We start from the raw sequence: 27,521 nt of genomic DNA, 5'->3' as shown, positions 1-27,521 counted from the left end.
GCTGCATTGTTCCAGTGAAGCTCAACGCAAACTGGAGGAACTGCACCTCATCTTCCGACTAGGCACTTTACAGTCTTCGGGACTGAACATTGAGTTCAACAATTTTAGATCATGAGCTCTCTCCTCCATCCCCACCCCCTTTCCGATTTCCCCCCCCCGCTTTTTTTCCAATAATTTATATAGATTTTTCTTTTCCCACCTATTTCCATTATTTTTAAATGTATTTCCATCCATTGTTTTATCTCTACCTTTTAGCCTAATTCGATCCCTTCCCTTCACCCCACCCCACCCCCACTAGGGCTATCTGTGCCTTGCTTTTCCTGCTTTTTACCCTTAATTAGCGCATTCCTTAGATAATATCACCACCTTCCTCTTTGTGCTTTTGTCTATGACATCTTTTGGCTATCTCCACCTATCACTGGCCCTCTATCCAGCTCTGCCTGTCCCACCCCCCCTTAAACCAGCTTATATTTCACCTCCTTTCTATTTTTACTTAGTTTTGTTGAAGAGTCATACGGACTCGAAACGTTAACTGTGTTCCTTTCCGCAGATGCTTCCAGACCTGCTGAGTTTTTCCAGGTATTTTTATTTTTGTTTTGGATTTCCAGTATCCGCAGTTTTTTGCTTTTATTCCAGCATTACATTTCTGCTTTTGTATTCAATACCTCATCCAATAAAGGAAAGCATTCCATAGGCTTTCTTTACCACCTTGTCCACCTGCCCTGCCACCTTCAGGGACTTGTGGACATGCACTCCAAGGTCAAAGCAAAATACTGTGGATGCTGGAAATCTGAAACAAAAACAGAAAATGCTGGAAAAACTCAGCAGGCCTAACACCATCTGTAGAGAGAAAAAAAGAGTTAATGTTTCAAGTCCGTATGACTCTTCAGAGCTAAAGAGAAGTAAATTGTGATGAAATTTATACTGTTTAAGGGGGGTGGAGCAGGTGAAGCTGGATATGAGGCCAGTGATAGGTGGAGGCAAAGGCCAGAGATGTCATGGAGAAAAGGACAAAGGAGCTTCAATGGTAGTGGTACTGGCTAAAGGAGGTGCTGATGGTGGCATTAAGGCCAGGAAGCAGAATGTGATAATAGCAGGACAAGGGTGAGCACTCTGGAAAGAACAAGTGAGTGATAGGAGGAGGGGCTGGCGCTGGGAAAAAAAGATTGAAAATAGGATAAAAGGGGATAAAACAGTGAATAAAAATTAAAATAAATAAAAATAAGTGGATAAAAAATAAGAATGAAAAATAAAAAATTAAAAAATGAAGATGAATATTGAAAAAATGGGATAAAAAAGGGGGTGAGGATGGAGGAGAGAGTTCATGGTCTGAAGTTGTTGAACCCAATATTAAGTCTGGAAGGCTGTAAAGTGCCTCATCGGAAGATGAGGTGTTGTTCCTCCAGTTTGCGTTGGGCTTCACTGTAACATTGCAGCAGGCCAAGGACAAACATGTGGGCATGACAGCAGGGTGGTGTGTTGAAATGGCAAGTGACAGGAAGGTCTGGGTCATGTTTGGGGACAGACCAAAGGTGTTCTGCAGAGCGGTCACCCAGTCTGAGCTTGGTGTCTCCAATGTAGAGGAGACCGCATTGGGAGCAGCGAATGCAGTAGACCAAATTAAACGAGGTACAAGTGAAATGCTGCTTCACCTGAAAGGAGTGTTTGGGTCCTCGGATGATGAGGAGGTAAAGGGACAGGTGTTGCACCTCTGTGATTGCATGGGAAAATGCCACGGGTGGGGGATGAGATCGTGGGGTTGATGGAGGAGTGGACCAGGGTGTCCCAGAGGGAATGGGAAGATGTGTTTGGTGGTGGCATCATGTTGGAGTTGGCGGAAGTGGCGGATGCCGGTGGGGTGAAAAGTTCTATCGTGGTTTTGGGAGGGAGAGGAAAGTGTGAGGGCAGAGGCGCAGGAGATGGGTTGGACATGGTTGAGGGCCCTGTCCACCACAGTGGATGGGAAACCTCGGTTAAGGAAGAAGGAAGACATATCAGAAGCACCGTTTTGGAAAGTGGCATCATCAGAACAGATGCGATGGTGGCGAAGGAACTGAGAGAATGGGATGGAGTCCTTACAGGAAGGAGGGTGTGAGGAGCTGTAGTCGAGGTAGCTGTGGGAGCTGGTGGGCTTGTAGTGAATATTGGTGGACAATCTATCACCAGAAATTGAGACAGAGAGGTCAAGGAAGGGAAGGGAACTATCAGAGATGGTCCATGTGAAGGTGATGGAGGGTTGGAAATTGGAAGCAAATTAATAAATTTTTCCAGGTCCAGATGAGAGCATGAAGCAGCACTGAAACAGTCATTGATGCACTGAAAAAAGAGTTGTGGGAGGGGCTTGAGTAGGACTGGAACAAGGAATGTTCCACATGCCTCATAGAGACAGGCATAACTGGGGCCCATGCGGGTACCCATAGCCACACCTTTTGTTTGGAGGAAGTGAGACAAGTTTAAGGCGAAATTGTTCAGTGAGAGAACAAGCTCAGCCAGTCGGAGGAGAGCGGTGGTGGATGGGGATTGTTCGGGCCTCTGTTCAAGGAAGAAACGGAGAGCACTCAAACCATCCCGGTGGGGGATGGATGTGTAGAGGGATTGGATATCCATGGGGAAGAGGAGGCCGCCAAGGTGTCTCACTTCCTCAACCCCTCTCAATATCTTCCCATTTGTTGAGTATTCCCTTGCTTTGTTTGCTCTCCCCAAATGCATTACCTCACTTCTCTGTATTGAATTCCATTTGCCAGTTTCTGACCCACTCAGCCAAACCATTGATATCATTCTGGAAACAACAGCTATCCTCTTCACTGTCAACTGCACAGCCAATTTTTTTGTCATCTGTAAATTTTCTAATCATGCCTCCCTTATTTTAAGTCCAAATTATTCATATATATGACAAACAGCAAGGGCCCCAACACTGAGCCTTGTGGAACGCCACTGGAAACCGCTTTCCACTCGCAATAACATTCATCGACCATTACCATTTGTTCCCTGTCACTGAGCCAATTTTGGATCCAACTTGCCATTTTCCCCTGTATCCCATGGGGTCTCACTTTTCTGACTAGTCTGCCATGTGGGACTTTGTCAAATGCCTTACTAAAATTCCATGGACAACATCCACTGCACTACCCTCATCAATCCTCCTTGTTACTTCCTCAAAAAATTCTATTCAGTTAGTAAGATCTTCCTCTAACAAAATCATGCTGGCTATCCCTGACAATCAGTGCCTTTTTAAGTGACAGTTTATCCTGTCTCTCAGAATTGATTCCAATAATTTGCCCACCACCGAAGTCAGACTGACTGACCTATCATTCTCTAGCCTATCCCTTTCACCCTTTTTAAATATTGGTACAATGTTCGCAGACCTCCAATCCTCCTGGTACCTTGCCTCTTTTTAGTGAGGATTGGAAAATGACCCTTGGAGCATTTGCTATTTCCTCCCTGGCTTCCTTTAATAATCTGGGATACAATCCATCTGGCCCTGGTGATTTATCCACCTTCAAGATGCCAGTCCTTCTAGTACTTCCTCTCTCATTATGCTTATTGGATCTAATATTTCACACTTCTCTTTAACTATAATGTCTCTACCATTTCTCTCCTTAGTGAAAACAGAGGCAAAGTACTCATTTGAGAACCCTGCCCACATCTTCAGCATCAGCACACAAATTACCATGTACATCTCTGATGGGCCCTACCTGTTCTTTGTTATCCTTTTGCTCTTAATGTACTGGCAAAACATCTTTGGGTTTTCTTTGATTTTTAACCTGCCAATATTTTTTCGTATTCTCTCTTTGCTTTCCTAATTTCCTTTTTTAAGAACATAGAAATAGGTACAGGAGTAGACCATTCAGCCCCTCAAGCCCGCTACGCCATTCAATAAGATCATGGCTGATCATCTTGTTTCGATTTCCACATTCCCATCTAACCCCAATAACTGTAGATTCTTGTTAGGCAAGGGAATCAATCTGCCTCAAAAATATTCAATGACCCTGCCTCCATCTTCTGAGGCAGAGAATTCCAAACCTCAGAGAAAAAATGTATTTTACTTCACTTCTGTACTTTCTCTGCACTTCTAAGCTTTCTACAGTATTAAGCTTTTTGTGACTGTCATAAGCTTTCTTTTTCTGATTTATCTTACCCTGTATGCTTCTGGATAACCAGGGGCTCTAGATGTGGCAGTCCCACCCTATTCTTTGTGGGGACATGTCTATATGCTGCTTGTAAAATCTCGCTTTTGAATACCTGCCACTGATTTGACACTGTTTTCCTTTTTTAGTAGCTGTTTCCAGTCCACTTTCACCAGCTCACCTCCCAGCTTTGTAAAATTTGACTTTTCAAATTTAGAACTTTTACTCCTGTTCTGTCTTTGTCCTATTCCATAATGATGCTAAATCTAACTATTATAGTCACTATCTCCAAAATGGCCCCCCACTGCTACTTCATCCACTTGCCCAGCGTAATCTCCTAAAACAAAATCTAAACCTTTTTAAGGAAAAGCTGGGGCCTATCAGAGATGTACATGGTAACTTGTGGGTTGATGCAGAAGATGTGGGCAGGGTTCTCAATGAGTGCTTTGTCTCTGTCTTCACTAAAGAGAGGGATGATGCAGACTTTCTAGTTAAAGTGAAGGAATGTGAAATATTAGATACAATAAGCATAGTGAGAGAGGAAGCACTGGAGGGACTGGCATCCTTGAAGGTGGATAGATCACCAGGCCTGGATGGGTTGTATCCCAGGCTGTTGAAGGAAGCCAGGGAGAAAATAGCAGATGCCCTGAGGATCATTTTCCAATCCTCACTAGATACAGGCGAGGTTCCAGAGGATTGGAGGTCTGTGAACATTGTACCATTATTTAAATAATGGTACAGAGGGATGGGCTAGAAAATTATAGGCTGGTCAGTCTGACCAGCGATGGGAAAATTATTGGAAACAATTCTGAGACACAGGATAAACTGTCACTTAGAAAGGCGTGGATTGATCAGGGATAGTCAGCATAGTTTTGTTAGGGGAAGATTGTGTCTTACTGACATAATAGAAGTTTTTGAGCAAGTAACATGGAGGATTGATGAGGCTAGTGTAGTGGAAGTTGTCTACATGGATTTCAGTAAGGCATTTGACAAGGTTCCACATGGCAGACTGGTCAGGAAAGTGAGATCTCATGAGATACAGGGGAAGGTGGCAGGTTGGATCCAAAATTGGCTCAGTGACAGGAAACAAAGAGTAATGGTCGATGGATGTTTTTGCATGTGGAAGGCGGTTTCCAGTGGTGTTCCACAGGGCTCAGTGTTGGGGCTCGTGCTGTTTGTTGTATATATTAGTGATTTAGACTTAAGTGTGGGAGGCACGATTGGCAATTTGCAGGTGACACAAAAATTGGCCATATAGTTGATAGTGAAGAGGATAGCCGTTGTCTCCAGAATTTTAACAATAGCTTGGTTGCAGAGAAGTGGCAAATGGAATTCAATCCAGAAAAGTGTGAAGTAATGCATTTGGGGAGGGCAAACAAAGCAAGGGAATACTCAATAAATGGAGAGGGGATATTGAGAGGGGTTGAGGAAGTGAGAGACCTTGGAGTGCATGTCTACCGGTCCCTGAAGGCGGCAGGACAGGTGGACAAGGTGGTAAAGGAAGCATATGGAATGCTTTCCTTTATTGGGCGAGGCATTGAATACAAAAGCAGGGATGTAATGATGGAGCTGTATAAAACACTCGTTAGGCCACAGCTGGAATTTTGTGTACAGCTCTTGTCACACTACAGGAAAGACATGATTGCTGTGGAGAGAGTGCTGAGGAGATTTACAAGAATGTTGCCAGGGTTGAAAGTTACAACTATGAGGAGGGATTTGATAGGCTTAGGGTTGTTTTCCTTAGAGTAGGCTGAGGGGTGACCTAATTGAGGTGTACAAAATTGAAGGGCCTATATAGGGTAGACAGGGAAAATCTGTTTCCCCTAGCTGAGGGGTCAGTTACCAGGAGGCATAGATTTATAGTGATTGGTAGAAGGATTAGAGGGGACACATGAGGAAAAACTTTTCACCCAGATAGTGGCGGGTGTCTGGAATTCACTGCCCAAGTTGTTTTTTGAGGCGGAGCTCATTTAAAAGTACCTGGATCTGCATCTGAAGTGCTGTAACCTGCAAGGCTATGGACCAGGTGCTGGAAAATAGGATTAAAATGAACAATTAGTTTCTTTTTCTCTTTTTGGCTGGTACAGACACAGTGGGCTGAATGGCCTTTTTTTTGCACTAAGTTTTCCAGGATTCTCAAATTGCACCCCCTCTCATTAGGCTCATTACATTCTAGCTGAAAAAGCTCTCTTGAATGCAGTTCAAGAATTTTGTGCCCTTCACACTGTTCGTATTCCAATTGATATTAAGGTAGTTGAAGTCTCCAGCTATTATAGCCCTATTTTTTTGCGCTCAGAAGTTTGCCTAAATTTTTGGCTTTCTAACTCCGTTTCACTATTTGGATGTCTATGGCACACTCCTAGCATTGTGGCTGCCCCTTTTTTATTTCTCAACCCATGTGGCCTCATTTAGTATGTCATCCCTCCTCACAGGTGTCATTGATTCTTTAACCAATAAGGTTACATTCTCACCTTTTTTTTTATCCCCCTCTCAATCCTGCCTGACAATTTACCCAGGGATGTTGAGCTGCCATTTTTGCCCTGCTTTAAGCCAAATTTCCACTATAGCGATATATTGTGTGCCCTCAACTCATCGGCTTTATTTGCTATACTCCTTGTATTTACATATACACTTTTCTAACATTGCCAAATTCCTGTGCTTGTATACATTTTACCCTATGCTGCTTCTGACTTTCAGAGTCATTCACTAATTCTCCATCCCCTGTTCCTTGCTCTGAATTTGCCCTCCAGTTCCCAGCCCCTGCCAATCTAGTTTAACACCGCTTCCCCACCCACCCACCTACCCAACACATTAGCAAATTGCCCAGCGAGGATATACCCCTCCAGTCCTGTACAGATGCAACTTGTAAAAGGTCTCACCTTCCCCAGAACTGGTCGCAGTGCCTCAGAAATCTGATGCCCTCCCTCCTACACTAGCTTACCAGCCGCGTGTTCAATTGCTCTTTTCTCCTATTTCTATACTTACTCGTACTTGGGACTACTGCTTTAGAGGTCCTGCTTTTCAATCTCTTTCCTAGATCCCTGAAATTTGCTTTCAGGACCTCATCCCCTGTTATGACACAGCAGTTGGTAAAAGCTGTTACTTAAAATCCCAGAGGGAAACTTTAAACAACTGTCATAACCTATATTTTCAAGTGGTACCTATATTTTCAAGAGTTGCTCTAAATTCAGGAATAAGACCACCACTTCTCGAGAGGTTGTTTGATATAAAAAAAATGAGACATTTATTAATTTACACAAGTTAAACATTTACACATAGCTACAAATTACTACTATTATAACTTTTTAACAAATTCCCAAACTAATTTCCACTAAGACAACAACAGTCCATAGACTTTAAGCAGACACCAGGCAAAGCATTTTCACCTTACAAATTCAAAGTGAGGTTCCTTTCACTTTGGTCCCTTTGCAGACAGTTGTAGGCTTACAGCTGCTTTGATGTTACATGCTTCTGCCCTGCGCACATACAACTGCTTTCTGTTATACCCAGCACTTCTTTGAATGTAAATTCTCATTGTATCAAAGGGCCTACTTTGAACTCCACCTAACAATAAAACCCCTTTCATAGTATCAATTTTATTAGTAATATAATCATTGATTGGTTTCTCCTAGCTAGGTGCAAGATTTCATCCCCAGTCTTTGAATTCTCTATTCAACTAAATGCAAATGTACCTTTACCTCTCTTTTTACATCTCAAAACTACTATCCATCAAAACACCAACTAGCTGGCTTTAATCCAATTAAAACACACATAGACACACCCACAGACTAAATCTCTATTTTAAAAAACAATTCCAATAACATTATATACATTAATAGCTTCATGACACCCCTTTCCTACTTAAGTCATTGGTACTAACTTGGTGCTGAATTGGTACCCTCTTGCTGATCACCCTCCCCCAGAAGAATGCCCTGCAGCTGCTCAGTGACATCCTTGATCCTGGCACCAGGGAGGCAACATACTATCCTGGAGTCTCATCCACTGCCTCAGAAGTGTCTGTCAGATCTGTCTGTTCCCCTAACAAATGAATTCCCTATTGTTATTGCTCTCCCTCTCTTCTTCCTCCACAGCTGTACAGCAGAGCTGCCTGTGGTGCCACAAACCTGGCTCTGACTGCACTCCTCCGAGGAACCAGTATCCAAAAAGGACAAACAACTGTTAAGTTGGATCCCAGGGGACTCTTGCACTACCTGCCTAGTTCTCTTGGGCTGCCTGGTGGCTGTCCATTCCCTGTCTGCCTCCAGGTTACTAAGCTACAGTGTGACTGCCTATCTGAATGTGCTATCCACATAGCTCCCAGCCTTGCGGATGTGTCACAGTGACTCCAGCTGCTGCTTGAGCTCTGAAACCTGGAGCTCAAGGTTCTACAGCTGGTGACACTTCCTGCACATGTGGTTGTCTAGGACACTGGTAGCATCCACAACTTCCCACATATTATAGGACACCGATTCCACATGACCGAGCTGTCCTGCCATTGCTTCAATTTACCTCCCTTATGTTAAATTTATTTTGGTTTACTTATACTACTTCATTTTACCTGGTCTTGACTTAACTTTACTTCCCTATTGCTTCTGTTTCTTACTGAAATCTAAGTAGCTCCTTCTTTTAAGAAGAACGTGTTTTTCTAATTTTCATCTACCTGAAGACCCTCCTTAACAGCAGCTTCTCACCAACCGATGAACTTGTGTTCCTCCTGCATTATCACTAACATAGTAAAACTTTCAAGAGAACTCCAGTGCAATGTATATTAGCATGCATACCATAATTTAATTTATAAAATGACATGGAAGTATTTTCAGTAAGCTGCTTGATGAAGTTGGTGAGAGATCTGAGAATGTATTATTGCTCACCACTAAGAATGATTGGGTGGCGACATTTGATGTTGCAAACTAACTGTTAACTTCCTATATTCTGATCAAGTACATTTGAGAGAGACTATAACATTGAGGATCCAATATAACGATTAAAAATTCCATGTGCCACTGCTAGTACAATTAATGTTGATACAGGTTTCAAGGAATTTTGACAATGAAGGTTAAAACACCACGTTAAATATTTGTAGGATTGCTTTCATGTGTTTATTATATTACATAGTACTGTACAAATCACCATAACGAACGGTACTGATAACCTTTTAATTTTAACCACTAATCTGATAGTGTGCACTATGCATATAAAACTGTAATTTCAGTCTTGGCATTGGGTATCACAGCATGCTTGCACCTTTTGTTACCTAGTGCGGAACTTCTATAGTGATGTACATGTGAAATAGTGGAGTCTTTTTAGAAAGGCTATTTTTATTCAAAAATTCCACTTGAATACTGAAGTGATTTTGGAAAGAATATCCAGTCTTCCACTTACTTGCTCACTTACAATTCTAATAGTAATTCTAAATTTGTTATTTAACCCTTGAGTAAATATTGCAACATCAAGATATTAAAACAGAACAGCCTTAAACCCTCAAGTGTTAAACCCTCTCAGAATCTTGTACTTTAATGAAATAATCTCTCATTTTTCTAAACACTAGGGATTATCGACTAGCCTGCTCAATTTCTTCTCTTAGATCAGCTCCCTCACTCATAGAATCAATCCAGTGAACCTCTGTTGTCCCCTTATCTATGGGAAATATTTCTTTCCTTGGCTACAGGAACTAAACTATACACAGTACTCCAGGTGTGGTCTCACCAAAGATCTCTATAATTTCAATAAAACTTCCTGACTCTTCCAGTCCCCTTAGGCAATAAAGGCCAACATATCATTTGTCTTCCTAATTGTTTGTTGAAGCTGCACATTAACATTCTGTATTTCTTGTACAAGAACACCCAGATTCCTCTGAAAAGCAACATTTAGTAGTTTTCCATTATTTAAAAAAATATTCTGTTCTATTTTTCCTACCAAAGTGAATTACCTCACATTATACTTCAGCTGCCACCTAATTACCCACTCACTTAAGCTATTTGCAGACTGTGTCCTCCTCTCAGCTTATTTTTCCACCTTGCATTACATTACAATAATTCCTTTCATCTAAGTCCTTAATTAAGATTACTAAGGGCCCAATGCTGATCCTTGTGGCACCACACTAATAATAGCCTGCCAACTTGCAAATGACCCATTTATTCCTACTCTTTTTTTTTTGTCCTTTAACCAATCCTCTATACATACTAACCCCATAGCCCTTATCTTGTACAGCCACCATCCATCGGTTCCTCTTCAGGTACCCTGATAATTACATACACAAAATCTTCAATAGATTTGTCAAACATGATTTCCATTTTGCAAAAGCATGTGGAATCTGCCTAATCGTATGACTGAATGCTCTGCTACCACCACGTTAATAATGAAATTGTGCCAGAGGGCTGAAGAAACATTAACGTTTCTGCCAAAGAAATGAAGAATAGAAGTATAGGCTAGTCAACCTAACACTAGTGAGTATCATGGAATAAAATTAATGTTCAAAAGACTTGAGCTAATTACAGACAGTCAGCACAAGTTTGCTGCAGGAAAGAACATTAGAAAAAACAGTAATTACAGCTCTTTGAAAAATTAGTGTATTTATAAAAGGAATGCAGTGACTATTGTCTATATGAATTCAGAAATGTTTTGGATAAGCTGTCACTTAATGTTGAAACTGAAAAAGGAGTAAGAGCAGAGTTTTCAGGGCTCAGTTATACGTACCTTTAAAAGTAGGAGGGAAGGCTGGAGTGTGGTATTCTAGGATAGAGGTGTAAGGGTGCAAAAACAGGTGGTGCCAAATGCATACAAATTTGGTTACGCCACACTTAGAATATCCACTTTTAGACACCATACTGTATGAAGGATGTCAAGGCTGTGGAAATTATGCAGAGGAGATTTGCTCAAGTTGTATCTGGGATGAGAAACTTCAGTTATGAGGAAAGAAAAATTGAGTTTTTCCCACTAGAATGGGAAAGGTATAGAGGAAATTTGATAGAGATATTCAAAATTAGGGAGGGGTTTTGGAAGGCAAATTAGAAAAATCTGTTTCCACCTCTCGTTGCTCATTGAGTCATTGAGAGCTTGTAAATTTAAGATAATCAGAAGAACAAAGGGAGAATTTTCTTTAAGAGTATTTTGGGGACATGGAACGTGTCACTTGAACAGGGAACTCATAATCGCCTTTAAAGGAGAAATGAACAGATTAATAGGGTGTGAGCAAAGAGCAAACAGAATTGCATGGACCTCAAGTAATCAAGATTTATTCACAGTAGGTATTGCAATCGCTAGAAGGTGACCCTTGATGGAACTGTTTGTGGATGTCTGGTGGATTAGGCTCAAGTATGAGGTTGCTGGTTTGAATTGCTTGTCAGTATTCATTATGTAGAAAAACTCACCCTAATATCTATTCTTTTATGTGGATCCTGAGTCAGACGAAAGGAGAGAGAATAAAATAGAGGTGTGGGCAGTGTGGGTAGAAGGAAGTTATCCTAGTTGCGAACTGCCAGCACAGTTTGTTTATTCTCTCAGTTTATCATCTGTTTCAGTAATGTTTTCTGTAAGCAGGAGCTATTAACAGGTTAAAACAAAAAACTACTGCGGATGCTGGAAATCCAAAACAAAAACAGAATTACCTGGAGAAACTCAGCAGGTCTGGCAGCATCGGTGGAGAAGAAAAGAGTCGACGTTTCGAGTCCTCACGACCCTTCAACAGAACTGTGTAGGCCGAATGGCCTACACCTCCTATTTTCTATGTTTCCCTAGTTGCACTTGAAAGGTGGTGGTGAGCTGCCTCCTTGAACCGCTGCAGTCCATGTGGTGTAGGTACACCCACAATGCTGTTAGGAAGGGAGTCCCAGGATTTTGACCCAGCAACATTGAAGGAACGGTGATATATTTCCAAGGTCAGGATGGTGAGTGGCTTGGAGGGGAAGGTCTAGGTGGTGGTGTTCCCATCTATCTGCTGCCCTTGTCCTTCTAGATAGTAGTGGTTGTGGGTTTGGGAGGTGCTGTCGATGGAGCCTTGGTGAATTCCTGAAGTGCATCTTGTAGATGGTGCACACTGCTGCTACTGTGCGTTGGTGGTGGAGGGAGTGAATGTTTGTGAATGTGGATGTGGTGCCAATCAAGTGGGCTGCTTTAAACTTGATGATGTCAAGCTTCTGGAGTGTTGTGGGAGCTGCACTCATCCAGGCAAGTGGGGAGTATTCCATCACAGTCCTGACTTGTGCCTTATAGATGGTGGACAGGCTTTGGGGAGCCAGGAGGGTGGGTTACTCATAGCACTATTCCTAGTCCCTGACCTGCTTTTGTAGCCACAGTGTTTATATGGCTAGTCCAGTTCAGTTTCTGGCCAATGGTAACCCTCGGGATGTTTTGAGTGGGGAATTCAGTGATGGTAATGCTATTGAACATCAAGGGACAATGGTTGGATTCTCTCTTGTTGACTATGGTCATTTCCTGACAGTACTGTGGTGCGAATGTTACTTGTCAGCCCAAGCCTGGATATTGTCCAGGTCTTGCTGCATTTGGACATTGACTGCTTTAGTATCTGAGGAGTCGCAAATGGTGCTGAACATTGTGCAATCATCAGCGAACATCCCCACTTCTGACCTTATGATGGAAGGAAGGTCATTGATGAAGCAGCTGAAAATGGTTGGGCTGAGGACACTACGCTGAGGAACTCATGCAGTGATGTCCTGGAGCTAAGATCCTGGACTGACCTCCAACAGCCACCTGTCTTCCTTTGCGTTAACTCCAACCAGCAGAGAGTTTTCCCCCTGATCCCCATTGACTCCAGTTTTGATCGAGCTCCTTGATGCAACACTCTGTCAAATGCTGCCTTGGTGTCAGGGGCAGTCACTCTCACCTCACCTTGGAAGTTCAGCTCTTTTCACCATGTTTGAACTAAGGCTGCAATGAGGTCAGGAGCTGAGTGGCCCTGGCGGAACCCAAACTGGGCGTCAGTGAGCAGGTTATTGCTAAGCAAGTGCCACTTGATAGTACTGTTGATGACCCCTTCTATTACTTTACAGATGATCGAGAATAGACTGATGGGGTGGTAATTGGCTGGTTTGGATTTGTCCTGCTTTTTGTGTACAGGACATACCTGGGCAATTTTTCACATGGCCAGGTAGATGCCAGTTTTGTAGCTGTACTGGAACTGCTTGGCTAGGGGCGCAGCAAGCTCTGGAGCACAAGCCTTCAGTACTATTGTGGAATATTGTCAGGGCCCATTGTCTTTGCAGTATCCAATGCCTTCAGCCATTTCTCGATATCACGTGGAGTGAATGGAATTGGCTAACGACTGGAATCTGTGATGCTGGGGACCTCCAGAGGAGTATATAATATGTCCCAGAAATATTAAAAAGTGGAAGGCAGATATATATAATTTTAAAAGAGCTAACTTCAAAGTGATGAGGGGGCAGTGTAAGAAAATTCATTGGTGAGGTTGAGTGCTTTCTTTGGCACTTAGAGAAGACAAATGAAGGATTTTCCAAAGTTGTAATGTTGAGGATGCAGGAAAACTATGTACTAAGGATCAATAACTTGAAACAAATAACCCTGACCCTAGATGGATGAACAAAGCAATCGGAAGAGCAGTATGGAAGAATGATCTTGGAAACTCTTGTGGGAGAAAGAAGAAAAGGTTAATTGGAATGATTGTGGAAAATGCAAAAACATTGAAGGAATGATCAGATGAGTGAGTATATACCTAGGTGAGGGGGACACACATGCACAGATGCAAAACATAACTAAGTATTTTTTCAGTATTTAATTGAGTGCAGACGCAGAAAAGACAAAAATCATTACAGATTAAAACTAAGTTGAAACAGTGCATCAGGATAAAATGGTTAATATTATTCATAACTTCATTCTATTTCTGAGCATGCTACCATTCTACATGATGTTTCTTATGATGCTACGATAGTTACAATGATATATTTTGTTTTGCTAATGCAAAGTACTGTGGATGATAGAAATCTGGAATAAAATCAAAAAATGCTGGACATACTCAGCTGGTCAGGCAGCATCTGTGGGGAGAGAAACAATGTTAACATTTCAGGTTGATGACCTTTCATCAGAACATGATTGGTATGTAGTACTATTGCCATGCAACCTTTCACGTGTCATTCACTTTTTCTTCATTCGTCCACGGGATGTGGGCTTCGCTGGCTGGGCCAACATTTATTGCCCATCCCTGGTTGCCCTTGAGAAGGTGGTGAGCTGCCTTGAACTGCTGCAGTCCTTGTGGTGTAGGTACACCCACAATGCTGTTAGGAAGGGAGTCCCAGGATTTTGACCCAGCAGCAGTGAAGGAACGGCGATATAGTTCCAAGTCAGGATGGTAAGTGGCTTGCAGGGGAACTTCCAGGTAGTGGTGTTCCCATCTATCTACTGCCCTTGTCCTTCTAGATGGTAGTGGTTGTGGGTTTGGAAGGTGCTGTCTAAGGAGCCTTGGTGACTTGCTGCAGTGCATCTTGTAGATGGTACGCACTGCTGCTACTGTGCGTCGTTGGTGGAGGGAGTGAATGTTTGTGGATGTGGTGCCAGTCAAGTGGGCTGCCTTGTCCTGGATTGTGTCAAGCTTCTGGAGTGTTGTGGGAGCTGCACTCATCCAGGCAAGTGGTGAGTATTCCATCACATTTCTGACTTGTGCCTTGTAAATGGTGGACAGGCTTTGGGGAGTCAGAAGGTGAGTTGCTCGTCGCAGGATTCCTAGCCTCTGACCTATCCTTGTGGCCATGGTATTTTTATGGCTCCTCCCGTTCAGTTTCTGGTCAATGGTAATCCCCAGGATGTTGATAATGGGGGATTCAGTGATGGTAATGCCATTGAACATCAAGGGGTGATGTTTAGATACTGTTTTGTTGGAGATGGCCATTGCCTGACACTTGTTTGGTGCGAATGTTACTTGCCACTTGTCAGCCTAAGCCTGGATATTGTCCAGGTCCAGTGCTGTCGGACATTGACTGCGTCAGTATCTGAGGAGTCGTGAATGGTGCTGAACATTTGCAATCATCAGCGAACATCTCCATCTCGACCTTATGATGGAAGGAAGGTCATTGATGAAGCAGCAGAAGATGGTTGGGCCAAGGACACTACCCTGAGGAACTCCCGCAGTGATATCCTGGAGCTGAGATCACTGACCTCCAACAACCACAACCATCTTCTTTTGTGCTAGTTATGAATCCAATCTGCAGAGAGTTTTCCCCCTGATTCCCATTGACTCCAGTTTTGCTAAGTTCCTTGATGCCACACTCAGTCAAATGCAGTCTTGATGTCAAGGGCAGTCACTCTCCCCTCACCTTGGGAGTTCAGCTCCTTTGTCCATGTTTGAACCAAGACTGTAATGAGGTCAGGAGCTGAGTGGCCCTGGTGGAACCCAAACTCCCAAACTGGGCTTCAGTGAGGAGGTTATTGCTAAGCAAGTGCCGCTTGATAGTACTGTTGATGACACCTTCCATTACTTTACTGATGATGGAGAGTAGACTGATGGGGTGGTAATTGGCTGGGTTGGATTTGTTCTGCTATTTGTGTGCAGAATATACCTGGGCAATTTTCCACATAGCTGGGCAAATGCCAGTGTTGTAGCTGTACTGGAACTGCTTGGCTAGGGGCGCAGAAAGCTCTGGAGCACAATCTTCAGTACTATTGCTGGAGTAATGGCCCCATTGCCTTTGCAGTATCCAGTGCCTTCAGCTGTTTCTTGATATCACGTGGAGTGTATTGAATTGGCTGAAGACTGGCATCTGTGATGCTGGGGACCTCCGGAGGAGGCTGAGATGAATCATCCACTTGGCTAGTCTGGCTGAAGTTTGTAGCAAATGATTCAGCCTTATCTTTTGCACTGATGTGCTGGGCTCCGCAATCATTGAGGCTGAGGATATTTGTGGAGCCTCCTCCCCCTCCATTGAGTTATTTAATTGTCCACCGCCATTCACAACTGCATGTGGCAGGACTGCGGAGCTCAGATCTGATCTGTTGGTTGTGAGATCGCTTAGTCTTGTCTATCACTTGCTGCTTATGCTGTTTGGCACGCAAATAGCCCTGTGTTATAGCTTCACCACCAGGTTGACACATCGTTTTTAGGTTTTCCTGGTGCTGCTCCTGCATTCTTTATTGAACCAGGGTTGATTTTAATGGTAGAGTGGGGATATGAATCACAGAGTGCAGAAGAGACCCTTCGGCCCATTGAGTCTGCACCGACATGTGAGAAACACCTGACTTACCTACCTAATCCCATTTACCAGCACTTAGCCTTGAATGTTATGACGTGCCAAATGCTCATCCAGGTACTTTTTAAAGGATCTGACGCAACCCACGTCCACCACCCTCCCAGACAGTGCATTCCAGACACACAAGGCCCCCATCCAGAGTACATTCTGCACCCTTGATGTTCAACATGGAGGAGCACTGATGAATGTTGAACACCGCCCTCTGATGGATTCATCATCCAGTTTCATTCCTTTTTTGTGATCTCGTAGCCGTTTCATACAACTGAGTGGCTTGCTAGGCCATTTCAGAGGGCATTTTAAGAGTCAATCACATTGCCGTGGGTCTGGCGTCACGCGTAGGCCAGATAAGGACGACAGATAAAAACAAAAAGCTAAAAGCTACTGCGGATGCTGGAAATCCAAAACAAAAACAGAATTACGTGGAAAAACTCAGCAAGTCTGGCAGCATCGGCGGAGAAGAAATCACTTAACATTTCGAGCCTTCATGGCCCTTCGGCAGAACTGGAGCATAGTTAGAAGAAAGGAGAAATATAAATTGGTTTAAGGTGGGTGGGGTGGGGGGGGGAAGAGACACATTGAGGGTGTGGTGTGATGATTGTGGAGATGAGCAGATAATCAAAAGATGTCACAGACAAAAGGGTCAAAGAGGTGTTGAAGGTGGTGGTCTTTGTCTGAGAAAAGTGCTAATTAAGAATGGAAGACAGGATATTCAAAGTACAGCTCTAGTGAGGGTGGGGTGGAAAGACTAGAGGTTTTAGTTTTAGATTTAAAAATAATGGAAATAGGTGGGGAAAGAAGAATCTATATAAATTATTGAAAAAAAAACAGCGGGGGGGGGGAAAAGAAACGGGGTGGGGATGGGGGGAGGGGGAGTTTAAGATCTAAAGTTGTTGAATTCAATATTCAGCCCGGAGGGCTGTAAAGTGCCTAGTCGGAAGATGAGGTGCTGTTCCTCCAGTTTGCGTTGGGCTTCACTGGAACAATGCAGCAAGCCAAGGACAGACATGTTGGCAAGAGAACAGGGTGGAGTGTTAAAATGGCAAGCGACAGGGAGGTTTGGGTCTTTCTTGCGGACAGACCGCAGGTGTTCCGCAAAACGGTCGCCCAGTTTGCGTTTGGTCTCTCCAATGTAGAGGAGACCGCATTGGGAGCAACGAATGCAGTAGACTAAGTTAGGGGAAATGCAAGTGAAATGCTGCTTCACTTGAAAGGAGTGTTTGGGCCCTTGGACGGTGAGGAGAGAGGAAGTGAAGGGGCAGGTGTTGCATCTTCTGCGTGGGCATGGGGAGGTGCCATAAGTGGGGGTTGAGGAGTAGGGGGTGATGGAGGAGTGGACCAGGGTGTCCCGGAGGGAACGATCCCTACGGAATGCCGTCAAGGGGGGGTGAAGGGAAGATGTGTTTGGTGGTGGCATCATGCTGGAGTTGGCGGAAATGGCGGAGGATGATCCTTTGAATGCGGAGGCTGGTGGGGTGATAAGTGAGGACAAGGGGGACCCTATCATGTTTCTGGGAAGGAGGAGAAGGCGTGAGGGAGGACGCGCGGGATATGGGCCGGACACGGTTGAGGGCCCTGTCAACGACCGTGGATGGAAAACCTCGGTTAAGGAAGAAGGAGGACATGTCAGAGGAGCTGTTTTTGAAGGTAGCGTCATCAGAACAGATGCGACGGAGGCGAAGGAACTGAGCGAATGGGATGGAGTCTTTACAGGAAGCGGGGTGTGAGGAGCTGTAGTCGAGGTAGCTGTGGGAGTCGGTAGGCTTGTAATGGATATTGGTGGACAGTCTATCATCAGAAATTGAGACAGAGAGGTCAAGGAAGGGAAGAGAAGTGTCAGAGATGGACCATGTGAAGATGATGGAGGGGTGGAGATCAGAAGCAAAATTAATAAGTTTTTCCAGGTCCAGACGAGAGCATGAAGCAGCACCGAAGTAATCATCGATGTACCGGAGAAAGAGTTGTGGGAGGGGGCCGGAGTAGGACTGGAACAAGGAATGTTCCACGTACCCCATAAAGAGACAGGCATAGCTGGGGCCCATGCGGGTACCCATAGCCACACCTTTTATTTGGAGGAAGTGAGAGGAGTTAAAGGAGAAATTGTTCAGTGTGAGAACAAGTTCAGCCAGATTTCCTTCCCTAAAGAGCAGTGGTGAACCAGATAGGCATTTACAAGAATCGACAATGGTTTCACGGTCATCTGCTGTGGTGAGATTCGAACCTGGGTCCCCAGAGCGTTACCTTGGGCCCTGGATTACTAGTTCAGCGACAATACCACTACACTGTCGCCTCCCCCCATTTTTTTGCAATGTCCACTGGGATTATACTGCGTTTTAATTTATGGAAGTGAGCAAAGGTTTTGGATTGCTGATGCATTGTTCTGCTGCAATATACTTACGATGGTGTATTACAGAATTCAGCTGATAAAGACTGGTGTTTAGTTTTTATTTAAAGTCATATTTTTCAGTGAGTGAAGCTCTCTGCTAAAAACAGCCCTAAGTTGATGATGACCAGATTTGTCCAGTTAGACATGGCAAACAATGTGTTTCTGAATTCCAGAATTCTGTTAATAAAAATGCTACTTCCTTTTGCAATATTTAATTAAATACTATTTAGGATGGGACTGAAAGTTTCCCAATTGAAAGCTGAAAGATTAATGTACCTATCAAGTGTACTTTTATATGTGCTACTATTGAGTGGCTTTGATGTCTCTGAATTTTGTTGGCTCTGATTGCTTTTTGCCCATGCAAGTGTCTTGTAGTGTACTTCCATTGTCTGTGTAACAGAGACTGGACTCAAAGTAATTAATTGGTTATAAAGCACTTTGGTATATCCTAAGATTGTGAAAGGTGCTATATAGGCACAAACCTTTTTTTCATTATATCTTCATGCAAAGAAATCTGGCCCTGACTTTTATGTATGAAGATCCTGCAAAAAAAGTTGAATTTTTATCGTAGGTTGTTACATTTCTAAATTTAGTTACATTACAGTCCATACTATAATGTTGAGAAAGGTGAACTTGCCTGTGTCTCTAGGTTCTTTTCTGGGCAGAGACTGAGGACTACAAGTCCTGGCATATCCTGGGAGTTCTGGCGCATGTGTGAAGATGGACAGACGGGTGCTCAGCCCAGTCTTTTTTTTTCCTTCATTCTTTCATGGGATGTGGGTGTCGCTGACAAGGCCAGCATTTGTTGCCCATCCCTAATTACCCTTGAACTGAGTGACTTACTAGACCATTTCTGAGGGCAGTTAAGTGTCACATACTATATACATTGCTGTGGGTCTGGAGTTTTATTTAAACTGCTGAATCCTGTGGCTTTATTCTATAAGTAACTAGGATTTCAAGCTTTGTCTTTAAACAAGTTACTGGTCTCAGACCTGATCATCGCAATAGTGAAACATTATTCATTTATTGGTATTTTTTTGTTATCATGTGATTAATTTCTGTCCACGCTTGTATATTCAGAGCATTGCTGTTGCATAATGGCCTTTCTCTTAAAGCATTTCTTTAGCTCTGCAATGTTTTGTCATCCAAACCTATTTCAGTCTTGAATAGCTGAGTACCTGGTTATTAACCTCTTGCTGTTTGAATATCAGCAGTTTAAATTAACTCTGATTAAAACTTAATTTTTTAGATTAATTTCCCAGCTAATAATCCAAATCCTCCAAACTTCAATGTTTAAATACTTCCTTAAAATACTTCCTTTATTATATTTTGAAAAAGCATTATTGTGGATAGTTCATTGTGAGAAAGAAAGTAGTAAAATTCTTATTGCAACCTTTGCATGTTATGAGTATCATTTGAATATGTTTTATTCTCATCCACTTGAACGTATAATGTATTTTAAAATCTGACAGAAAAGGTGACAAAATTGGATCTTATAATAGTGCTAGGAGAAAATAAATTGAAGGAAATGATCCCTAGCAAAATGTGACCTGTTGTGCAAATAACTTAAGCAAGGATCATTTAACATGTTAGACACTTAAGATGTGCCTTTTAAATGATTTTCAGAATGTTGGCCCTCATTAAATACCGATTTAGTTTTCTTTAAAGTTACTAACATTCTTGCCTGTAATCAAATGTCATTTTTCGATTTCCCTGTTGGAGTGGACAAGAATTGGAAGTGGAGTATTGCAGGGGCCAGTGCTGGGATTTAAATGGGTCACTTAAATACAAAGAAAAGGATATAATTATTATGTACAGGGCATTGGTTATACCGCAGTTTGAGTACTGTTCTGTTTTGGGCACTATTATACAAAATATACAATGTAAACATACTAGGATAACACTAGAGATGGGCAGATATAAATGATGTATTTGAAAAATGTATTTGATTGCCAGCATCTGTAGCATTTCTTTGGGGAAAACTAGTATAATATTAGAGCAGAGATGATCAGCAGGAATCCAATATAACCATCCAGAATTTTAAAAGTTTTGGATAAATAGTAAATATTTTTCATTGGCTAATAAAGCAATAACCATGGGCAATAAATTTCGTAAAGTAAAATGGGGGTGTTTAATTTTCATGCGAGTAGATTTTCGAATAATGGTTGCATTAATGCAACTAGTTATTAAATTTGAATCAATCATTGCATTTAAGAAGGAATGCTCAAAGATGATGCTAGATCTGTCAGCTGTAGCTCAGTTGGTAGCACATTCGCTTCTGAATCAGAAGGTTGTGAGTTCAAGCATAAAATTCAAGGCTGACACTCCAGTGCAGTACTGCATTGTTGGAGGTGCCTTCTTTTGGATAAGATGTTAAACCAAGGCCACTCTTTTCGGCCATTTGACAATAGTTGTCCCTCGATCAACATCAAAAAACAGATTCTGGTTGTAATTACTTTGCTGTTTGTTGGAGTTTGCTGTGCACAAGTTGGCTGCCACATTTCCTACATTTGCTATATTTTAATAGTGACTACACTTCAAAAATACTTTATTAGATGTAAAACGCTTGAGACAACTGATCGTGTAAAGCATTAGATAAATGCGAGTCTCTCTTTCTTGGAGGAAAGAAATAGAGGGAATAGCATGAAATTTTAATTAGGTAGCTTGAGTATGGAACCAGTGTTGGCACAGGAATGATAGGCTGAATCACTTTTTCAATGCTAAGATTTGTGACCCCCATAATCCATCCTTACCTGTACAACTGGCTGATCAGTGCTTGTTGCTTTTCCCCTGAAATCTCCCTTTCCACTGATCCTGTAATAAAAACACAATATGGTTATCTTACCCAGTAGGGACGTGATGTTTCAGAAAAATCGAGCAACAATGTAAATCCAAAAGTATTTTCATCTGCAGCGCTTGTCCAGTTCCTAAACACTCAAGATATGGTTTGCTTCAACTCCTAGTTTATTCTCAGAGTAGGGATCACCTTCAACATTCCCAGAGTAGGAATTAGTGTCAGCATTACCCAAGGGTTCTGAACTGATGGCAATATGTTTGTAGCGATTGACAGAGGGCTCTTTTGAGCACATCAATTAGAACTTGCTTCCAATTATTTAGTAGTGCACTCTCCATTATTCCAAGGAGCTAAGATCATCCGATCACCTTCCTCTTTTTTTTTCTCTTCCCTTTCCCACAGAAGATGGTCATCACAAGCAAAATATATTCTGCAAGTTTATTATAGCCTGCATTTTGCAGTCAGCGGTGAAGTGACAGCAGTTGCCACTGACCCCAGAGAAATTGCCTAAAAAAAAATGTAGGGCTGGGTTTTATGGGGTCAGGGGGAGTGGTGTTCGCACCTCTTCCCGAGGAGGAAAAGTAGTCTGGAAACTGACTGACTTTACAAAAGGCTGCCTGGCAGCAGTCATGCAGGTGGCCTTAAAAGGCTGAAGATCGGACCTCTGACCCGCAGTGGAAGTAAGTCCCGCCCTTGAGAATGGCCAGCTAATATGATTGGCTAGCAGCTTTTGCAGCTCTAGCAGTGCCAGAACTCAATAGTGGGTGCTGCTGGGACTGCAAGCAGTGCCACAAAGAAGTTTTGTGGACGCCAGAGACAGTTCTGAGCTATTTTTGCAGGAGGGGGGCGGTGGGGGTTTGGAGGCCAAGTGAGGAGGCACGAGAGGGGGTCTGATCTTTGGAGCAACCCCTCCACCCACCCCCATGTGCAACAGGTACCCCACCATCCCTACCCCAAAGAATGTTCCAGTGGAGGATAAACAGCAACACAGACTGGATTGGGTTGAACATCCTGTTTCCATGAGATAATGCTCTTTATACCCCAGCTTTCACCTGGAGGTATTCCTTTAATTACAACTTTCAAGTGTAAACCCTCATAAAAGCTTCTCATAGAATGTTACTACTTGCATTAACTGTAAATATTTCCATTGTGGGGTGTACAAAGACCCTTGGGCCACAATATTCAGCTCCAAAACACCTATGTTTCCAGCTGCCATTGTGGGTACAAAATGGTGTCATAGAAACTAGGAGCAGGAGTGGGCCATTCAGCCCTTTGAGCCTGATCCGCCATTCAATATGATCATGACTGGCCCTCTATCTCAACGCCATATTCCCGCTTTCTCTCCATTCCCCTTGATGTCCCTAATATCCAGCGATAACACTGCTTAAAAGGGCACGTTCTTGTCCATTCAATTATTTCTAGAAGAATCTAAAGATTCTTTGAGCCCGTGCAGACCACAATGTACCCTGTGGAGACTCAGGGAATCACTGATTTAGGCTTCTGGATTTCTGCATTTAACTGTGAATGTGCAGATGCCACAAGTTGCTGCCAGTTTCACAGGAATGATGACAAAGCTTTTGCTGGCATTGCAACTGTAATCCCTGTAATTGCTGTAATTTTTGCACCATACAGGTGTTTAGTTGTTCCCTAACTTAGTGGGCTGCAATATAATTTCACATAAGCACATGTCTCCCAAAGCCCTTTACAGTCAATGCAGTACTTTTGAAGTGTAGTCACAGTTATGATGCAGGGAACATGGCTGCCCATTAATGCATAGCAAGATTTCACAACAATAACATGTTAATGACTAGATACTTGAGGGATACTTATCCGGGGATGTTCCCCCTGCTCTTCTTTGAAATTGTGTCATGAAATAATTAATGCCCGCCTAAGAGGGCTTAATGTCTCATCTGAAAGATCGTACCTCCAAGTACAGCACTACTTTGATAATGCACTAATTTAACCTAATTTTGTGCCTAAGTCTGGAATGGGACTTGAATCCACAGCCGCCTTACTCGAAGATGAGAGTGCTACTATTGATCCACAGCTTTTATTTTCACTGCCTATTATTTATTAAATATAATTGTCAAAATTATATTTAATATTTTTGGTTGTGGCTGAAACAGCGTTGTAACATAAGTTTTAATTTATAACAAAAGAAAGCTGAAGGAAACAAAAAGAAAAATTTAAACTTGATTCTGTCAGTTGATTGAAGACCTTTGTAGGCCTTTTGACATTATATGATTGGGGATTATAGAACTGACATTTTGATGTAAGTGTGTGAATCAGGCAGTCATAGTAAATCTTATGGATGTCCCGAACCTGCAGCCTCACAGTTTCTTAATTTTATAAGTTTCTTGTTCCAGTGAGTAAAACTAACATTAATCATGGTCCCATTCGTATCTATTTGCCAAAAATTTAGCAAGTGGGAATAACTTATGTGCAATTTTGCTGGCCATTATAAATTGTTCATATTAGAAAATTGAAGTTTTGTAGAAAACTTGCATTGTTGAATGCTCAAATAACTATTCATGTGTCTGGTTATAAGTTCCTGTGAAATCATGAGCAATTATATTGTGAATCTAAAATGGACGTCTGTTAATCGTATTTCTATGGAAAGATTATCATGTCTGTAGCCTGGGGAATGGAGTTGGACAGTATTATCTAGTTGAAGCCTCAACCATTAATCCCTTTATATTCAAATTAGTGATCATTTGAAGAACATTGAGAACTAACAGGGAATTGCCTCCATTGTTGCTAGGATTGAAAATAGCAAAACTTCTTCATTTGTGACCTTAATAGTTCGACCATTGAATTAAGAAACCTAATTCTGTATTTTAAGTATTAGCAATACTGTACCTGCATGAAGAAAATATGAATGTCTAATGCTTGTTAATTTGAATTGTGAGCATCTCCAGCTAATTTGAGAGGTCTGCCCAGAGGTCTATTGATAGGAATGTATTCTGTTAGTTAATCTAGTTTTATCTAAAGGTTGAATCTGAATTCTGCATGGAAGGGAGGAACAATTGGCCTGCCCACTTATGAACCTTCAAACACAAAGGCAGCATCTTGCACTTGTAATGACAGCTAGATGGTCAGCGTTTGCCATCATTACTCTCGGAAACTTTCAGCAACATCTGGTGTTCTCACATGCAGATAAATATGGAAATCTAGAAACTGCTTTAAGTGATACCCCCTCCTCTACTCGGTGCACTATTGAAGGCCTCACAGAAGGGAATCATATAAATCACTTGAATTGATTTGAACTTCCACTGTCAGTCTTGCTCTAAAAACCTTGGATAAAAGGTCTTGTTGAATGAGGTGTAACTGGGATTTTGATAACATACCAAGTCATAATTACTGCTGAGCAACCTAACTAGTTCTAATAAAAGTTATATTTGTGTAATGTTAAATTTCTTTTATGGTAACATTTCATTTTAAAATTTAAGATTTTAAAACTTTTTTTTAAAAAATTCATTTTTGATAATTCAGCTCTGTCTTAATCATGTGTATGCCCCAATCTTTATTTCTCTCTCCATAAAATGATTGAAAATGAAGGATGATAAGCGCTTTTTACTTCCTGGTTTGCTACCTAAGAATTTTTCAATGTGACTGGTTGCTTACCATGCTTGATGACATCCTTGTTGCTATTTATTGGATTATGAGAATTGTGCTTTGAAAATGTACTTCAAAAAATCTTTTAAACTGATTTCCAGTCCTAGTTCTTTATATGTAAAGGTGCCGACAGGATCTGGTTCAATTTGTTTGTTGTGTGATTTCTAATTCTACAAAATATACCTGATACAGCTTTAGCCTGAACAAGATGGTTAGGTGTAATTTTGTTGGTATGTGGTGAGCAATTAGTGCAAGGGCAAAGTATCTTGGGGTAATTGTTAATCCTGTGGTACTCATCTCCTATTCAAGACAAAAAAGATTTCATGTGGAATGTAGGCTGTTTGTGGAAACTGATTTAGTGAACCTAAATATTGAGAAGCTGAATTGTTCTGACATAATGTATGTCTTGAGGGGGTGTTGGGGGGCAAGTGCGATGGGGTGGGAAATGGGGTTACATTGAGCATCAATTGTTAGTGCAATTAGAACGTTAATGAGCCAATTGAGGGAACCATTGATTTTTTTTTTCAAGAGTCCACACTGTCAACAGGACTTCACATGCATTGCATGATGGCCCATAGCATGTGATCGCAGAGATGGTGAATGTTACTGGGGAAAATTCTGTCCTATATCTTTAAATGTAAATAATCTATTCTACATTCATGCCTGATTTAAAATTGAGTTCCACTGGTTTTATTTTCTGAGTTGGGTTGTAATTTACTATCAGGTTATTTATGCTGTAAGTTATTTCCGTTTTTATCAAGCACAGTAAAGCCATGCCTTTGTGTTTACTTCCCTCTCACGTGTTTACAATTCTTTTTGTTGTTTCAGGTCGGTGTTTCCATATGGGGATGGGGAGGCCTTGGTGTCGTTCTTTTTCTAGTCACTTTTGGACCTTTTGCTATATTTTACTTTGCGTTTTATATCCTGTGCTTTCTTGGTGGGTGAGTATAACCATTTTGTTACAGCGTGTTATCCTTTGCTATCTAACAGATTAATATATACATTTAAGTGTTACTTCTGGACCATATTATCTACCATATTAACTATTTGGGGCTGTGATCTTTCATTGCAAATCAAACATGGAAGCATTGTTGTTTAGCTCTCAGGACGTATGTCAGTCTCTGTTACACATACTTTGAAGTTAGAAGTTGCCTATGAAAAATTAAAAATCTGATTTGCTATTTTGTGCATTGAAGGGTTTTTAAAATCCTATTCAGATGTTGAAAATGATATTAAAGTTAAATTTTGGAAAAATGCTAGTTTTGCTGGATGTAGAAAGAACATTTGTGTTCCAGCTGTCACTCCTATCTGGCTTAATGTGCTAGTGATCACTTGGTTATGATTAGTGTGCTATCAATTGTGTGGTTACAACGGATCCCATTCCTTTACAGATCCATACCACTCTTTTCACTATTGCTTGTGAGTGTTGCAGAAGCTTCTAAGTGTACTAATTGGTTAAATGGGTCTGGATCCAGTGACAGTGGCAGGGAGATTATCTAGGCTGGAATAGAGGTGATTTTAAGTTTTACACAGATGAGCTAGTTACCAGATATAAATCTAACAATGTAGTCTTTATTTTTCTTTGAGAGAAGCATCACTTAATGGCCACATTGGTGCTCGACCTTTTTGTCTGTAGTTAAGTAATAGTATATAAAAATTCTTCCATTAAACCTTTTGAGTGCTTGATCAGGGGAGCCGTGGCTGCTCCCTCATTTACTATCCACATCCAGCTGCCTTTCTTCAGCTTACCCTCACCCTCTACTACCTGCACAAAATTAGCTTTTCCCAAGATTTGTAGTTGCACTTGTGCTTTTGACTTTTGTGTTCTCACTAAATTGTTTGCCATCGCTTACTCCTACAGTTTTCACTCCTCGGGTAATTTTTGAAAACCGCAAACTTGCATGTACCTGATACGTGATTAACCTAGTCATTCGTGACCATAATCTATCACTATGAACTGTACTGTCCCTAGCTTCTCAGCCAAATTGTCCTATTACTCCGGAATGGAAGGCAAGGGCAATTGACAGCATATTTTTCTCCATGACTCACTGCTTCTTCAAATACCTTTCCTCTGCCCTCACCTGTAACGTCATGGTTTTCTGTTCAAACCACTGTTATCACTTTCTTTGGAAAGGCCACTCCTTGGCCCGTCCTCCATTTAACATGAATTGTCAGATTGTCATTTTTTAAAAAACAACTGGTTCACTCATGTCCTTTAAAAGAACAGAAACCTGCTGCTCTTACCCATATTTGGCCTATATGTGACTCCAGTCTCACACCAATGTGATTTACTGACCTTTGACTTCCCTTTGAAATGGTCAACGTATCGAGGCTGTTGAGATGGGTGATAAATGCCAGCCTTGCCAGTGACACCCATATCCCATAGAATGAAT

General features: G+C 41.9%; 1 protein-coding gene across 6 annotated transcripts in view; it reads left to right on the top strand.

The window, feature by feature from the left end:
• Positions 1 to 27,521, top strand: part of snx13 (sorting nexin 13) — a 188,926-nt gene that overhangs the window by 38,273 nt on the left and 123,132 nt on the right. For all 6 annotated transcript variants that reach the window (XM_078538849.1, XM_078538851.1, XM_078538848.1 and 3 more), the window contains one exon: positions 25,957 to 26,069. In XM_078538849.1, coding sequence (XP_078394975.1) covers positions 25,957 to 26,069 — 113 coding nt within the window. The remainder of the gene's footprint in view (positions 1 to 25,956; positions 26,070 to 27,521) is intronic.

The sequence above is a fragment of the Cetorhinus maximus genome, chromosome 3 (genome assembly GCF_964194155.1).
Source record: "Cetorhinus maximus chromosome 3, sCetMax3.hap1.1, whole genome shotgun sequence".
NCBI classification, from domain to species: Eukaryota; Metazoa; Chordata; class Chondrichthyes; order Lamniformes; family Cetorhinidae; genus Cetorhinus; species Cetorhinus maximus.
Note: the sequence above shows the minus strand (reverse complement) of the source record. Positions and strands in the feature narration are given on the sequence as shown.